The sequence below is a fragment of the Lynx canadensis genome, chromosome D1, assembly GCF_007474595.2.
Source record: "Lynx canadensis isolate LIC74 chromosome D1, mLynCan4.pri.v2, whole genome shotgun sequence".
NCBI classification, from domain to species: Eukaryota; Metazoa; Chordata; class Mammalia; order Carnivora; family Felidae; genus Lynx; species Lynx canadensis.
The window spans coordinates 6,383,123-6,399,495 of NC_044312.2; the positions used below are offsets into that span (position 1 = coordinate 6,383,123).

The 16,373-nt window shown below is 50.3% G+C and overlaps 1 protein-coding gene across 4 annotated transcripts in view; it reads right to left on the reverse strand.

The window, feature by feature from the left end:
* Positions 1 to 16,373, reverse strand: part of SLC35F2 (solute carrier family 35 member F2) — a 101,647-nt gene that overhangs the window by 45,385 nt on the left and 39,889 nt on the right. Inside the window, exon 1 of one of the 4 annotated variants that reach the window (XM_030333493.1) lies at positions 12,142 to 12,627. The exons of 2 other annotated variants lie outside the window; for them this stretch is intronic. In XM_030333493.1, the coding sequence (XP_030189353.1) occupies positions 12,142 to 12,251 (110 nt within the window). In that variant the 5' untranslated portion in view covers positions 12,252 to 12,627. Of the gene's footprint in view, positions 1 to 12,141; positions 12,634 to 16,373 lie in introns of those variants that run through there. One more of the 4 variants, XM_030333492.1, reaches the window with a different exon arrangement.

Genomic DNA, 16,373 nt, shown 5'->3' on the forward strand with positions numbered 1-16,373 from the left:
GCGCGGACAGAAAATCCCGGTGTGGCTGGCTTCCCGACTCCAGCTGTGTCCCTGCCCTCCGTGGTTTGGCACTTTAACCTCCTCCAGTTCCGTAAAGTAATCAATCCTGCTTTACCCACACCCGTGGTGAGCCGGGTTTCTCAGGAATACACTCATCCAACACCAACCGGGCACCAGGAAACAGCAGCCTAAGCCTGATCTAAGAAAGTTCCTGGCACTTGCCCTTCAGGGAAGGAGAGGTGGGGGCGGCAGGGAGATTTCCTGTGAGCCCGTCGGCATTCCTCGGGGCTCACACCAGAAGAACTCACTCGCCTCCTTCCTCAGCTCCTACTGCTCCTGATGAAACCCAACCGACTCTCAAGCTTTTCAACAGAATCGCCTCTTAATATTAAGCAAGGAGAAGTAAATTACCATTAGCAGGGAACCCGACACAAGCTCCAACTTCTTCAGCTCTCCAGGGGGATCCTTAAAATCCATGTAAACTGCACTGTGAACAGGGCCAATGGGTTAGTACAAAAGCAACGTGCGAAACATGGTTCTTGCAAAGACAACATGGGTATCTCTTCCAAGTAGAAACACGTGAGGCCAGCAGACAGCGACCCACCTGCACTGGCGATCAGGAATATGCAAATCAGAGATACTCTTTCCATTCACCTGACTGTCAAAACTTTAGAAGTCTAATAATACCAGGTGTTAGAAAGGATGCATGTTTCACAGGATTTCTCCTACTCGGCGGGAGGCAGTATAAGCGATACCACTACCCTTGTTTGTTTGTTTAAGTTTACTTATTTTGAGAGAGAGCGCACATGTGAGTGGGGGGGGGGGCAGAGAGAGAGGGGAGAGAGAATCCCAAGCAGGCTCTGCACTGTCAGTGCAGAGCCCAATGTGGGGCTTGAACTCACAAACCGTGAGATCGTGACCTGAGTCAAAACCGAGAGTCGGACGCTTCATGGACTGAGCCACCCAGGCACCCCGGCACCACCACTTTGGAAAAACAGTCTGGCATTCTGTGAAGTTGAACAGTTAGTTACACACCCCAAATCTGGCCATTCCCCACCAAGATACTCCATAGCGCACGAAGTGTGTGTATAAAAGAAATGCTTATCTGTGATTGATAGGGGACCTGAAGAAAAATGTTCCTGGAAGTCCTGTTCACTACAGGAAAAAACTTGGAAAAAACACAAATGTCCATTAGCTGAATTAATAAAGTACGGCATATTCACAGCAAAAAATATTATAGAGAGTCAAAGGGAGGGTTTTTGCGGCATTAGGCGATAGCATGCGTGAATCTTGGCAGTGTGATACAGAAGGGGAAATAAATCCCAACAGGTTAGCTATAGCATGATATCCTTTTAATAAACTAAAAAAAAATGATAATGAACACATACTTTTTAGAAACACACAGAGGTACAAAACTGTAAAAAAGAGAGAGAGAGAGAGAGAGCAAGGGAATGGTGAGATTATCTCTGGCTGGGGAAGGAGAGTGGGAGAGGTGTGACCAGGTAAGTTACCATCACAGATTCTGGTTTTAGGGCTGCTGATGGGTTTGCAGAACTTACTGCACAAAAGTAGTAGTTCGGCCATTCCTGGGCCCACCGTGAACGTGTGTCATGAGCCAGGGATTATGATTACTCTGCCTGCATGCAGCTGGAGTCTAAAATATAAACTAAATGAGGGGCGCCTGGCTGGCTCAGTGGGTGGAGCATGGGACTCTTGATCTCAGGGTCATGAGTTTAAGCCCCACGTTGGGTATAGAGGCTACTTAAAAAAATAAAATAGGGGCGCCTGGGTGGTTCAGTCAGTTTAGCGTCCTCCTCTGGCTGTCAGCTCAGGTCATGATCTCAGGGTTGTGGGTTTGAGCCCTACATCAGGCTCTGTGCTGACAACATGGAGCCTGCTTGGGATTCTCTGTCCCAATCTCTCTCTCTCTGCCCACGCTCTGTCTCTCTCTCAAAATAAATAAATAAGTAAATAAATAAATAACTTTTAAACTTTTAAAAATATACAATAAAATACAATAAAATAAAAAATAAATTAAGTGGGGTGCCTGGATGGCTCAGTTAAGTATCTGACTCATGGTTTCAGCTCATGTCAGGATCTCCCAGTTTTGAGTGCAAGCCCCATGTCAGGCTCTATGCTAATACAGCAAGGCCTACTTCAGATTCTCTCTCTCTCTCTCTCTCTCTCTCTCTCTCTCTCTCTCTCTCCCCCTCCCTCCCTGCCCCCCCACCTGAATATATATATATACATATATATATATAAATATATGTATAATTAATTAAATGATGCTTCAGAAAGACGTATTATATTATATATCCTATGACTTTATGTACTCTCTGGGACCCCTGGGGATATAAATAGCAAAAAGCTTGAGGGGGTGGGGGAACCGTGCTAACTGTCCAAGGTCTTTTTTTTTGTTTGTTTGCTCCCCAACTGACAAGAGGCAGGGTAGTTCAGTGGTTAGGAGCACGGGCTCTGGGGCCAGACTGCCTTGTGGGGGAGGAGGTGCAAGCTAGTTGCAGTCCTTACTACTATGTGACTATGACTGTTGGGGAAAATACTTGACCTCTCTGTGAATCCTCTCCCACGTGTGTCAAAGGGGGCTGGCAATGACAGCATTATAATGCTCACCACAGAAAATTACTGTAAGGATTACACGAGTTAATCCACCCTGAGATTCTGGAAGACTGAGGTTGCTGTAAGTGCACCAACTAAGCTTTACTCAACCAAGTCTGGCTTTTATTATTATTCAAAAAAAATTTTTTTTTTAACATTTATTCATTTTTGAAAGACAGAGGCAGAGCGTGAGCAGGGAAGGGGCAGAGGGGGAGACACAGAATCCGAAGCAGGCTCCAGGCTCTGAGCTGTCTGCGCAAAGCCGGGTGTGGGGCTCGAACTCACAGACGGAGAGATCATGACCTGAGCCGAAGTTGGATGCTTAACTGACTGAGCCACCCAGACACCCCTCTTATATACACAAGCAATTACTTTGGGAGGCAATTTGCTTTTTCCACAGATGTGACTACCGTTCAAAGCATCTCTGAAAACTCCTCTTCAAAAATAGCCTAATTTAATTTCTTCATGGGATTTACCAAATCTTGTTGAAAAAAAGGTTATTACCGCTCCTAGAAACCAACTGCTACCATTTCAGTTCAAAGCCAGGCACAAAGTAAGTAGCAGAGGTACTTCAAAGATGAACTAACATCTAGGGGCGCCTGGGCAGCTCAGTTGGTTAAGCATCTGACTCTTGATCTTGGCTCAGGTCATGATCTCACGGTTTGTGAGTTCGAGTTCGAGCCCCGTGTCACTCTGTGCTGACATCTCAGACCTGCTTGGGATTCCCACTCCCTCCCTCTCTGTTCCTCCCTACTCGCACACTCTCTCTCAAAATAAATAAACATTAAAAAAACAAAAACAAAAACAGGGGCACCTGGATGGCTCAGTTGGTTAAGCGTTGGACTTTGGCTCAAGTCATAATCTCGAGTTTCTTTGGGAGTTCAAGCCCTGCATCAGGCTCTCTGCTGCTATCGCAGAGCCTGGAGCCTGCTTCGGATCCTCTGTCCCCCTCTCTCTGCCCCTCCCCCACCCATGCTCTGTCTGTCTGTCTGTCTCTCTCAAAAATAAACATTAAAAAAAATTTTTTTAAGAATTCTTAAAAATTTCGGGGCGCCTGGGTGGCGCAGTCGGTTAAGCGTCCGACTTCAGCCAGGTCACGATCTCGCGGTCCGTGAGTTCGAGCCCCGTGTCAGGCTCTGGGCTGATGGCTCAGAGCCCGGAGCCTGTTTCCGATTCTGTGTCTCCCTCTCTCTCTGCCCCTCCCCCGTTCATGCTCTCTCTCTGTCCCAAAAATAAATAAACGTTGAAAAAGAATTCTTAAAAATTTTGTTTAAATTTTTTTCAAGGCATTGTCCCAGGCTGGTGATGATTACCTATTATGTCATGATATGGTAAATGCAAGGAGTTAGGACAGAAGGCACCTAAGCCAAGATGTGTGTGAAGAGAGACAAGGGAAAAGGACCAAGTGACTCAATGTCCACACTCTGGAAGCAGCCATAAGAGGTCGGACAGGGAAAGCATCCACCAGGGAAGCTATGGGTAAATGTGCACGCTGAGGTGTGTGCAGGGGAAGCAGAGGCTTGTTGCCGTCCCCAGAACACAGGGAGGTGATGTTCTGGGAGGCGGCCCAGTACGGGGAGCCTTGGAGTTCGCCTCGAGAAGCCTGGACCTCACCAAAGGACCAATATCGCATGACTGCACTTACATGCGGGATCTAGAACAGTCGAGTTCACAGAGACAGAAAGGACAATGGTGCTTACGGGGGGCTGAGGGACAGGGGGGCGCGGAGCTAGTGTTCAAGACATACAGAGTTTCTGGATGGGATGATGACTAAATTCTGGGACTGGACAGCGGTGATGGCTGCCCAATATCGTGAACGCACTTGACGTCACTGAATTGTACACTTAACATGATTCAATCGGTAAATTTCATGTTACATATATTTTACCACAATGAAAACGACTAAAAATACAATAGTTGTGTTCAGGTAAAGGAGGACGGCGGGCAGGGAAGATGAGGAGGGATGGGACAAACGGCCACAGCTAGAGCTCCACCCAGTCACCCGTAGCGCTCAGACCTCCCGCAGCTCCAGAACCCTGTCCCCAAGCACCTGGCTTAAAAGTCCGACTACAAGGCAGGCAGACCGACACACCCGGCGGTTGCCGGAGACCGGCCCGGAAGCCCACAGTTCCCATTTCCCAACTTGCCCCCATAATGGACCCTGAGGAACCTCCAGGGAACCCCAAGAGCGTCCCCGTGTTTGCAGACCCGGTGCAGGTCCGAAGCTTCAGCCTGAACACAACGCAGGGGGATTTCTGAAACGGTAAAGCAGGTCTGGTCGTCAGAGGCCAATGAAACCGCCACGGCCCACCTCTCACCAGCCATGCGCGCTTGGGCAAGTTACTCGCCTGCCATCAAAAGGACCAAAAATACCTGTATGGGACGGCCTACGACCTTACTGATGAAGGTGAGGAAGACGTCCGATAAGGGGTGAGCTCTTCTGTGCCGGCAGCTCCCGACAGTCTCTGGTTTTATCTGACGTCATCTGGCTCCTGCACGGGGATGGGACTGCGGCACGAAGAGGCACAAACGGAAGCTACAGGGCACGGTGACAACAGGGACTGAAGGGGAGAGGGGGACTCCAGGAATGTTCTGCAAGTGCTGTCGAGATGGGGAGTAAGCCCTGGCAGTCAGCTCATACTTCCCCAAAGCAACCCGGAGAAAGGAGCAGAGACAAGAGGAACACAAACGTTGTCTGCAAGCGGTCTGCCAAGGGAGAGGGCTACAGCCCGGGGCGGAGAACAGGCGGAGGCCGCTCAGGGCGCCTGGGAGAGAAGCTGGCAAAGTCCACCCAGACCTCTGTCCCACGCTGCACGGGGACAATCACTGCCTGTCCCTTGCCCAACGCCCTGCACTATTGAGAGGTTCATAAAAAGGCTCAGGCTGTCCAGCCAAAACTCATTCCTCCACCCACCCCTCCCAACTCTCAGGGCTAATGGGCCACAACCTCAAGAGGCCACCTCCTTCTTCCCCCAGAGCAGCTGCTGATAAAGCCGAGGTCACAGAACAGCCTGCAGGGAAGGAGAGAATCGCAACCAGCAGGATTCCGTGAGGCCCATGGAGTCTCCATCCTGGGGCTCATCCCCTCTCTTCTACTTAAAGTCACCTGGAAGGACTCACACCTTGAGCCTGGCCTCTAGCTCTTCCCCAGGACATAAGGGGACACGTAGGGGCACACTCACCACAGTTTGTGGAGGCCAGGAGCGGAAAACTACTTGGGTGGGGCCACCACTGGAGGACCTGGCAGTCACAGAATACTCTACGGCAATTAGTTAGAGACAATAGGGCTAAATCAGAGGTTCTCATCCAAGGGGGATTCTGTCCCTCCAGGAGACATTTGACAATGTCTGGGAAGATTATTGATCGTCACAACTCAGAGGTGGGGTGGGGGGAGGCTATGCTGGCCTCTAGCGGGTAGAGACCACAGGGTGCTGCTACACCCTACAGCGTACAGGACGGTCCCCCAACAAAGAATTATTCCACCTAAAACGTCAATAAGGCTGACTGAGAAACAACGAAACAGATGAACACGACATGACTACGTTATAAACATACAGCCCTGAACAGAAATGTATCTTATCTTATTTTATTCTATTTTAGACAGAGAGAGAGTGTGTGCATGAGCAGGGGGAGAGGTCCAGAGAGAGACAGAATCCCAAGCAGGCTCTGTGCTGTCAACGAGGAGCCCAAAGTGGGGCTTGATCCCACAACCCTGGGATCATGACCTGAGCTGAAATCGAGAGCCAGCCGGTCAACTGACTGAGCTGTCCAGGCGCCCCAGGAATGTGTGCCTGTGTGTGTGTGTGTGTGTGTGTATGTGTGTGTGTGTGTGTGTTTGTTTGTTTTAAAGAGATGTGATTACAGGGGCGCCTGGGTGGCGCAGTCGGTTAAGCGTCCGACTTCAGCCAGGTCACGATCTCGCGGTCCGCGAGTTCGAGCCCCGCGTCAGGCTCTGGGCTGATGGCTCGGAGCCTGGAGCCTGTTTCCGATTCTGTGTCTCCCTCTCTCTCTGCCCCTCCCCCGTTCATGCTCTGTCTCTCTCTGTCCCAAAAATAAATAAATGTTGAAAAAAAAAAATTTAAAAAAGAGATGTGATTACAATAAAATTCCTACTGGGAATTAGGGATTCACTCAATCATCTGATGTTCGCTGTGCATCTATTATAAGGTAGGTGCTGTGCTCGGCAGAGTATGCAACAGTGACAAAAAGTAAGCAGGATCCCTCGTGTCCTGCGGTCAGAAGAGGCAGATGTCAATTAAATAATCTCACAGATGAAAGTGCAAAAGGAAGGAGATATTTTGGAGACTGGTATGATCTAGAGTTTCCTAATCCCACACTTGCACAGGCCACAAAAAGCCCCTCGACTTACACCTCTGCTTAAATAACACCACAGAACAATACCCTCCGGCAGAGCAGCAGACCAGCTTAAGACTGTGCCGTGCACGCAGTGAGCACTCAGTAGATGTCTGTTGAGTGAATACATGAAGGAGGTGTGGTTCAACACCACTAAATTCAAATTCGTTCAAAAATTCCCAGGCCTGGGGCACCTGGGTGGCTCTGTCATTTCAGCATCCGACTCAGGTCATGATTTCACGGTTGTGGGATCGAGCCCCGAGCTGGGCTCCTTGCTGAGCATGGAGCCTGCTTGAGATTCTCTCTCCCTCTTCCTCTGCCCCTCCCCACCTCGCACGTGTGCAAACACACGCTATCTCTCTCTCTCTCTCTGAGATTAAAAAAAAAAAAATTCTGGGCCTTCACCTTTGAAACAAAGAACGTGAACAGAAAGGAGGAGCCACAGGGCCAAGCCCTTGGCTGCACAATCAGAGGTGTGCTCGTGTTCACTGACCGACCTGCCTTTCCTTACGTTCTCTGGGACCTCCAAGCCTGGACTGCCCTTCCTCCCCTTGTTCACCTGGAAAACCCTTATTCCCGCTTCATATTCCTGATCACCTTCCCTGCCAAGCTTCCCAGCCCCACCTCACCCTGGTGAGCTCTATTTCCCCCTCCTTTGTGCCATCTGTACTATGTGCTCGCCTCTACCACACGGGTCATAACCTCTTACCAGAACTCGATTTCTCTTGGAAACACACACTAAATCCTATTCAAGTCTGCGGGCCGCAGAGTAGTCTAGAACCTGGAACATCACAGACGCTCTAGGATGGGCAAAGGAAAGAACACATCAACACATGTCCTGCACTGTGCTACAAAAACAATGGGATAAAGACTGTGCCCTCGAAAACCTTACCAACTTCGACAATAAATAAATGAAAAGATGTAGAAAAATTAGTAAGAATTAAAAACTAGAATTCTAACGGTGCCTGGGGTGGCTCAGAGGGTTCAGTGTCCCACTTCAGCTCAGGTCACGATCTCACGGTTCTGTGAGTTAGCGCCCCGCATCGGGCTCTGGGCTGTCAGCGTGGAGCCTGCTTGGGATTCTCACTCTCCCTTTCCCCCACGCATTCTCTCTCTCAAACATATTTAAAAAAAAAAAAAGAAAAGAAAACTATAATTCTACATCAACACGATACTTAAAAATAATAGATTACTGTACCAAAAAGTCTCTTAGTATAATCCATCAGACATCCTCACAAAATTCAAAAATAAAAGACTAGAAATAAACACAAAATATAAAGATATAGTTAGTGGAGTGTAAATGTTTCTGATCTTTTTATTTTTTTTAATTTTTTGAATTTTTAAATCTATTTTTGAGAGAGACAGCATGCGTGCAAGCACACAGGTGGGGGAGGGGTGTAGGGGGAGAGAGAGAGAGACAGAGAGAAGGAGAGAGAATCTCAAGCAGGCTCCATGTTCAGTGTGGAACCAGACGTGGGGCTTGATCCTACAACCCTGGGATCGTGACCCGAGCCGAAATCAAGAGTCAGACGTTCAACCATCTGAGGCACCCAAGTGCCCCCTGGTCTTCTTTTTATATGTGTCTGCATATTGTATTTAAAATGAATGTAAACTCATTTTTCATCAGAATAAAATTCTGAAAATAAATATAACCCAAAAAAAAGCTTACCATCTATTTAACGGGAAAAGGATAAGTAAGTGAAATAATATTTCACGGTTTTTGCTACAGATGCAAACTTGATAGTCATTATAAAAACCATGCTTTTTTTTTCATACATGAATTAGACTGTAGGTGTTAGGGTGTAAGTTGCTAAATATATACAATTAAGTAAATATCCTCAGGTACTCCTGGAAACCCATATCCCATCACACTATTTGTCTTTGAGTTAACAGCAATAAATGACAAAAGCTTAAATTACAAGCAGAGTCCACTTGGAAACGCACAGTGCTTCTCATCATGAATGCCTGGCACATAGTAAGTCCTCAATAAACTGTTATCAAATGAGTGATCTGACATTCTTAACCAAAGGAAAAAAAGTATCTATTAGTGAGGCAAGTATATAAGGAGTTGGGGTTACCTAGAATACATGCCTCGCATAATGATAACAGGCCCCAAATGTTTCTCCTGTGTTCAGTACCCAGTTGCCAAAAAACAACCCAGTTGTTTCTCCAGTGTTCAGTACCCAGTTTCCCCTTTTTTGTAAAAGGAGTAGAAAAGAATCGTGTCCCTCTACATACAAACTATCTCTCCTTGTACTATCCACCCACTCACCAGCCTCTGCCCATCCCCATGGTTCCGTGGCCAAGGTTAGGGATCTGCGAAGCCAAACTCAAATTTGGAAGGTGAGTTTTAATACTGAGAGTTTAAAATGTTGAGTATGAGGAATACTGGATATCTGGTAAACTGCACTTTTCTTTTCTTTTTTTAATTTTTTTTTTAACGTTTATTTATTTTTGAGACAGAGAGAGACAGAGCATGAACGGGGGAGGGTCAGAGAGAGGGAGACACAGAATCCGAAACAGGCTCCAGGCTCTGAGCTGTCAGCACAGAGCCCGACGCGGGGCTCGAACTCACGGACCGCGAGATCGTGACCTGAGCCGAAGTCGGACGCTTAACCGACTGAGCCACCCAGGCACCCCTAAACTGCACTTTTCTGATTGCTGGATCAGACAAGGAAAAACTACAAACCAGAATCCAAGGTGTGTGGACGGTTGCCAGAGGTAGGAATGAAAACCTTCATGAACAAGAGTTCTGCCAACTGAAAAAAAGCCTCCATCCCAATATCCTCGGAATAAAGACGGATAAAGGGGAGAGTGCAGCGAGTGTGGCAGAACAGAAGGGAAGCCTCTAGAACCCTGTCATCCTTCTTCTATTCACTCACTGATGTGGTAGGGTTGTGAGAGATAGAAAAAGGGAAAAGACTTAATTCCTGCTAAGGACTGCGTCCATCAGGAATATGAGATGGCCACAAACAGCTTTCACACAAGGAAGAAAGTAAAAATCCATAAAGGAGACACAAAAAAGTGTGTTCAGAGATAGAAAAAAATCTCATCTTTGTATCTAAAGATGAGATTTCTTCTATTTCTTCTAAATATGAGAGGGGAGGATGCACTCTCCCCTTTATCCGTCTTTATTCCAAGGATCTTGGGCTGGAACCTTTTTTTTTTTTTGGTTGGCAGAACTCTTTTGTTCGTGAAGGTTTTCATTCCTACCTCTGGCAACCGTCCAGACACTTTGGATTCTGGTTTGCAATGTTTCCTAGTCTGATCCAGTACATTAGATACTCCTGACTACAACATACCAGGATTTTGAAAATATCAGAACGTTAGGAGGAAAAAAAGAAATGATTGCTAATCCTTGCTAAAGGATTAGAACATTCGGAGAAAAAAAAAAAAAAAAAGAAATCATCGCGAAGCCTTGTCATCTAAGCCTTGACATCTCGCTCAATGGGTATCCATCTGGCGTACTGTCTGCCCATCCCCCGGGCCCCTGGCACCTCGGGGTACGCCACCCCATTTCCCAGCCCCCAGGAACGGAGGGCTAATGGTGGCTAACGACTGATGGATACAGAGCAGTACCACGAGCCAGGCCGTGGGCCCAGCCACGTAATCCTCACATTCTCCCTACAAGGTGGGAACTGTTATTATCCCCATTTTACAAACAGGAAAACGGGACAGAGGCAGGTTAAGCGACTTCCCCAAAGTCACCCGGCTGGGAAGCGGCAGGCGGCACCGACGGGATCAGAGTGCAGAAGAACCGGGCCCTGAGCCATTGCCCTACCCTGCCTCCCAGCTGAGAGCCTGTGGACGTGCGTCAGGACATACACAGCTGGACGATCCAAGGCGATTTGGGCCCGACTTTGCACAGGCATCTATTGCGAACTACACTCATTTCCACGACGAAAATGCACACACCATTCTCGACCCGGTTTTGAAAACGAGTTTTCACAATCTTCAACGGGAAATGTGCTTTGTTCATCTGAAGACAAGTAAATAAATAAAGGCAAAAGCCTGTTTCACGAGGAGCCGGGGGCCAGAAGTTGTTACGGCCCAGTCTGGCCGGGGCTTGCGGGCACCACCCTTTCCTGGCCATCCCGTGGCCCCCCGCAAACGGCTTAGCCTCCTTTGTCCACCAGCAGAGTGGCTGTGGGAAGAGTGCCACCTCATAAAGTGGTCGAGGTGACATGACAGCGTCCACAGAAACGGCTGAGCCCAGCACCCCAACCCAGCGGACACTCAGTGCACGTGCGAGTCCAGGAGGCACGGCCTCCCTCCAGTAACCCCATCCCAGGCGCTGCCGGTCCCTAAGCACATTCCTGCTTCCCGCAGAGCACGGCGACCCCGGCGGCGGCTCGGGCCCCCCCCCCCCCACGCCGGGAGGGCCGTGCACCCCGCTCAGGCCCAGGAAGGAGGCAGGCTGCGCACGACCTCGCGGCGGCACAGCGCAACTTAGCCCTGACTCCTCACTTGGGTGAACTCCCCGGTCAGGGGAGAGGATCGCGGGCCGGGTCCGACGCGCTCGGGCGGCCGAAAGAACGCGGGCTCGCCCACCTGCCGCGCCGGAGGCTGGACACCCCTCCTTCGCAACATCCCCGGGGCGTCCGGCCCCGGCCCGCCGCGCAGGGGAGGGGGCTGGGCACCGGGGAGCGACCCAGCCGCGCCCACGCGGCCGACTTCCCCCAAATCGTCTCACTCCCAAGCCCACGATTTCCAAGAGGGCGCCGAGGGAGGAGCGCGCGGCGCTTCACAAAGCCAGGTGGGCGGCCGCGTCCCGGCCGCACGTGCCGAGCCGCTGGGACCCGGACGGGCCCCCGAGTCCGCGCGGCCGCCGCCCCCCCCCCCCGGCCCCCGCCACCCCGGCCGCGTGTGCCGCGCAGCCACGTGCGCGCAGGGGCCCCGGCCGCCCCACCCCTGCCCCGGCTGCCCCCGTCCCCCCCTCCCCCACGCACCAGGTGAAAAGCTGGCTTTTGAGCCCGCTCAGCAGGCTGCACGGCACCCCCGCTGCCCCGCCCCCGGCACACCCCACCGCCCGCCGGGCACCCCCGCACTCACCAGACAAAAAGCTGGCTTTTGAGTCCGTGCAGCAGGCTACCCACCCCCCCCCCCCCCACTGCCCGCGGGCACCCTCGCCCCTGCCCCCGTACAACCCCCCCCCCCGCGCCCCGCACTCACCAGGTGAAGAGCTGGCCTTGGAGCCCGCGCAGCAAGCTGCCCAGCCCCCCCGCTGCCCCCGGGGCGCGCGGCTGCGGGGCGGCGGGTCCCGCGGGCGAGGCCGCCTCCATGCGGTCCCCTGCAGTCTGGGCGCCCGGAACCCCCCGACGTGCCGGGGCGGGGAAAACCGGCGGGGGCGGTGCCTGGGCGGCCGGCGGGATCCGACCCAGTGCCCGCGCGCGCGCGAGCGAGCTCGCGTGCCTCCCTCGTCGGGCTGGCTGGGCGCCTCCCCTGTCAGGCCCGCGCGGCCCGACCGAACATTTGCAGGTCAGCGCCTGGCGCCCCCGGGGGAGCTGCGGGTCGCGGGGCGCTGTCTGTCCCCGCCCCGGCAGAGGAGCCACGGCGACGGGCGGCCCCTGATATGCATGTCAGGGTCTTACGGTTCCCTGTCGCGAACCGGCACGTGAGGCGTTGCAAGGCTGTGCCCCCGCGCCCCGACCTCGGGGGCCGTGACTTCGCAGCCGCCTGAACTTTGCCAACTGGAAAGGAGCGGCTGGCTCCACCCCCTGACCGCCCGGCCTCCTCCCTCTGCCTAATTTATGAAAGATACTTCCTATCCAATCTAAAAGAACTGAGGACGCTTTAGTGCTGTTCTGGGTGAAAACCTGGGAGAAACCCCAGAGGGATGGGGGCGACGCGTCCCTTCGGCGCGCCTCCTTCCTCTCGGGTGGGTTGGGCGCGCTGACCTGTCCCGCAGGTGCCACCCGCTGGCGCGCACTATGGGCGCCCGCGCTTGGACCACGCCTTGCGAGGCCTCTGTGGACCCAGGAGGACCGAGCTACTGCGCTCGGGAAGCTCCTGACACCCGCCCCCACCCTCCCCCCAGCTCCCCCTACACACACACACACACACACACACACACCACCCCCCACCCCCGGCAGGAGGGGCCCGCGGGTCCAGCAGAAAGGGGAAGATAGGGAGACGAGAGAAAAGGTGTCTTTATAGACGGGTGTTTCCTAACCACCTCCCTCCCTGGGCAACGGGGCAGCGGGGGAGGAGGGTCTGAAGAAGGAGCAAGAGAGAGGTAAATTCAAAGGAGCTGGCGGTTCTGTAAGAAAGTTCTAAGAAAGAACATAGATTTTGAAAACTGAAATGTAGCTTTAGGAATCCCAAGTTTAGCATCTTACAGGAACCCCAAAGTTGAAACGAACTTATTTTTTAATTGTTGAAGAACATGGTCATCCGTAGAGGGATGACCGCACATCACGGTACAACAGCATATGGAAAAGAGGACTTGGGAGTCCTCCCAGGACTTGGGAGGATGTTCTGTAGCTAATTTTGAGCGGAAAAAAGCAAGGTATAGAGAAGTACGTTTAATGTGATCTCATTTTTGTAAAGCGAACAACCCATTACACCTCATACATTGACAGGGTTTAATTTTACTCGATCCGTGTACTCCTGGAATATAGTAAGAAATGCCCCCACACTTTTGTATTCTCAGAAGTGGCATATTGCAAAGAAACACAATTCCCAAGAATTAGGCAAGACCCAAAAATGCTCTCTCGTTCCCCTAGGACAAAGCCAGACGCAGAACCTACCAACTGGCTAAATTCCTCTTCTTCCTCCAGGCCTAGGAACTTTAACCCACTTTAACCCACTGAGCCAGCTTGTAACCCACATTAAAGGGTCCCCCCCTCGCGCCCCCCCACCCTGCCCAGTTCCCAATATGGTTGCCTCAGGGTAAAAAGTCCTCAGATCTGCTATTCAATCGAGCCACCTTTTCATTGCGCTTTCTTCCAGGGCAAGAGTCCCCTTCCCACTCCAATAATTCTTTCAAGTAAAGTCTCTTATCTAAATCAGATTTGGTTGTGGTTTGTTTTTTAAATGTTTATTTTAAGGAGAGAGAGAGAGAGAGAGAGAGAGAGAGAGAGAGAGCGCACGTGCGCGAGGGGGGGGGGAGAGACAGAGAGAGAGATGGGGAGAAAGGAGCTGAAGTGGGCTCTGTGCTGACAGCAGAGAGCCCGACTCTGGGGCTTAAACCCACAAACCGTGAGATCATGACCTGAGCTGAAGTCGGATGCTCACCGACTGAGCCACCCAGGTGCTCCGTTTCTGTTTTTGTTTTTTTAAGATTTTATTTTCAAGTAATCTCCACACCCAATGTGGGGCTCGAACCCACAACCCTGAGATCAAGTCCCATGCTCCACTGACTGAGCCAGCCAGGTGCCCCAGATTTGTTTTTTTATTTGACAATATTTACACGTAGTTATGTGAGCATGGAGAAAAGTGTAGGACACATGTCAACACAAGTAACCTTAGAAAAGTGAAGGGATACAGAAAAAAAAAAATTTTTTTAAGCCTGTGCTTTAAAAAAATACTCCAGCATGTATGACATAGTCCCTTGTATTTTCTTTTTCAATTTTTTAAAACTATATTTATTTATTTTGAGAAAGAGACAGCGCAAGCAGGGGAGGGGCAGAGAGAGAAGGATACAGAGAATCCCGAGTAGGCTCTGGGCGGTCAACACAGAGCCTGATGTGGGGCTTGCACTCATAAAACCATGAGATCATGATCTGAGCTGAAACCAAGGGTCAGACATTTAACTGACTGAGCCGCCCAAGGACGCTGATATAGTCCCTTTTATATATGTGTTGTGTCTAAATATATGAGATTAAAAGGTAGATTTAGATGTTGTGGCAGGCTGAATAATATCCCCCTCCCAAAATAACCAGTTCCTAATCCCTAGAAGCTGAGAATGTTGCTTTGTATATGTGGTGTCTCTCCTGATCAGATGGGGGCTCCCAAATGTGAGGTGACCCGATTGAGTAGGAGCCAGTGTGGTAGGCCAGTGAAAAGATTCACCCAAAGTAAAACAAGGGAGATAGAAGTTTAGTGTATACTCTACAAGGGAACTTTGGGCCAGGACAACACAGGAGACCCTGTCTGCCACAGGCAGTGGGGTGAGGGCTGTATTTAAAGGGAGAAGATGAAGAAGTATGGGGAGGTACGAGTTTTCCTTTTTCGGTACCTGCGTCTCGGTGTAAGTAACCCATTGGTCAGGTAGGGCTTACAGATATTTTGAGGTGGGTCGTCTAATGGGCCGTTTGTATTTGGCCAGGGGGTTGATAAGTTGATATGGGCCCTTTCCACATTCCATCGCTCCAGCCTGTGGCCTAAACCTCTCCTCTACAATATGGTAAAAAAAAAAAAAAAAAAATTGCAGATGTGATTCAATGCTGTATCTCGAGATATGGAAATTACCCTGAATTATCTGGTGAGTTTTAATTAATCACGGGCATCCTTATGAAACAGAAGCAGATGGAGATTTACAGAAGAGAAACTGACACTGTGATGCAGGCGGAGATTGGGAAACTGCGCTTTGAAAACCCACAAACCAAGAAGTCAAGGCAGCCACTGTGAGCTCAGAGCCTCAAGAAGGAAGTAGCCTTATCGGTAGCCCAATAAAACAGATTTCGAACTTCTGGCCTCTAGAGATAGCAGAGAATAACCTTGTGTAGTTTTAAGCCACTGCATCGGTGGCGATTCATTACAGCTGCCATAGGAAACAAATGCAGATTGTACACCCACTAACTTGTAGGGATCATGATACACTGTCAAGCGAAAAAAGCAAGTTGCAGATTTGCAGAATAATTGTATAATATGATTCTGTTTTAGTAAACACCACCAACGAAGTAACTAAATATCTTCACATATACATATACATTTTTATGCATGTATATATGCTTGCTTGTATCTATATGAGCAAGAAGGTGTGGGAGAATATACACCAGGCCATTGATTTAAGTCATGGGAGTTATGAGGGGGGAGGGTGGGGGGAGAGGTGGAGAAGGGGGATAAGGGAGTTGAAATGGCATTATATGTCTTCATTTTGTGTTCTTACTGTGGGCCTATGCTACTTCTGCAACTTGAAAAATATTCAACTAAGACGTTTTGTCCACAGGTCATGTCAATCCTAATTAACATATTAGGCTCAATGTATCACCCCCACAGAAAAATACAGTCAGGAAATACAGTCAACCATTGATGTGGATTCTGAAGTTATGGACAAAGTTATGGGGCACCTGGCTAGCTCAGTCGGTTGAGTGTCTGACTCTTGATTTCAGCTCAGGTCATGATCCCAGGGTTGTGTGGGATCAAGCCCTGGGTCAGACTCTGAGCTAAGCGTGGAACCTGCTTAAGATCCTCTCTCTCTCTCTCTCTCTCTCTCTCTCTCTCTCACCCCCTCCCCCCTC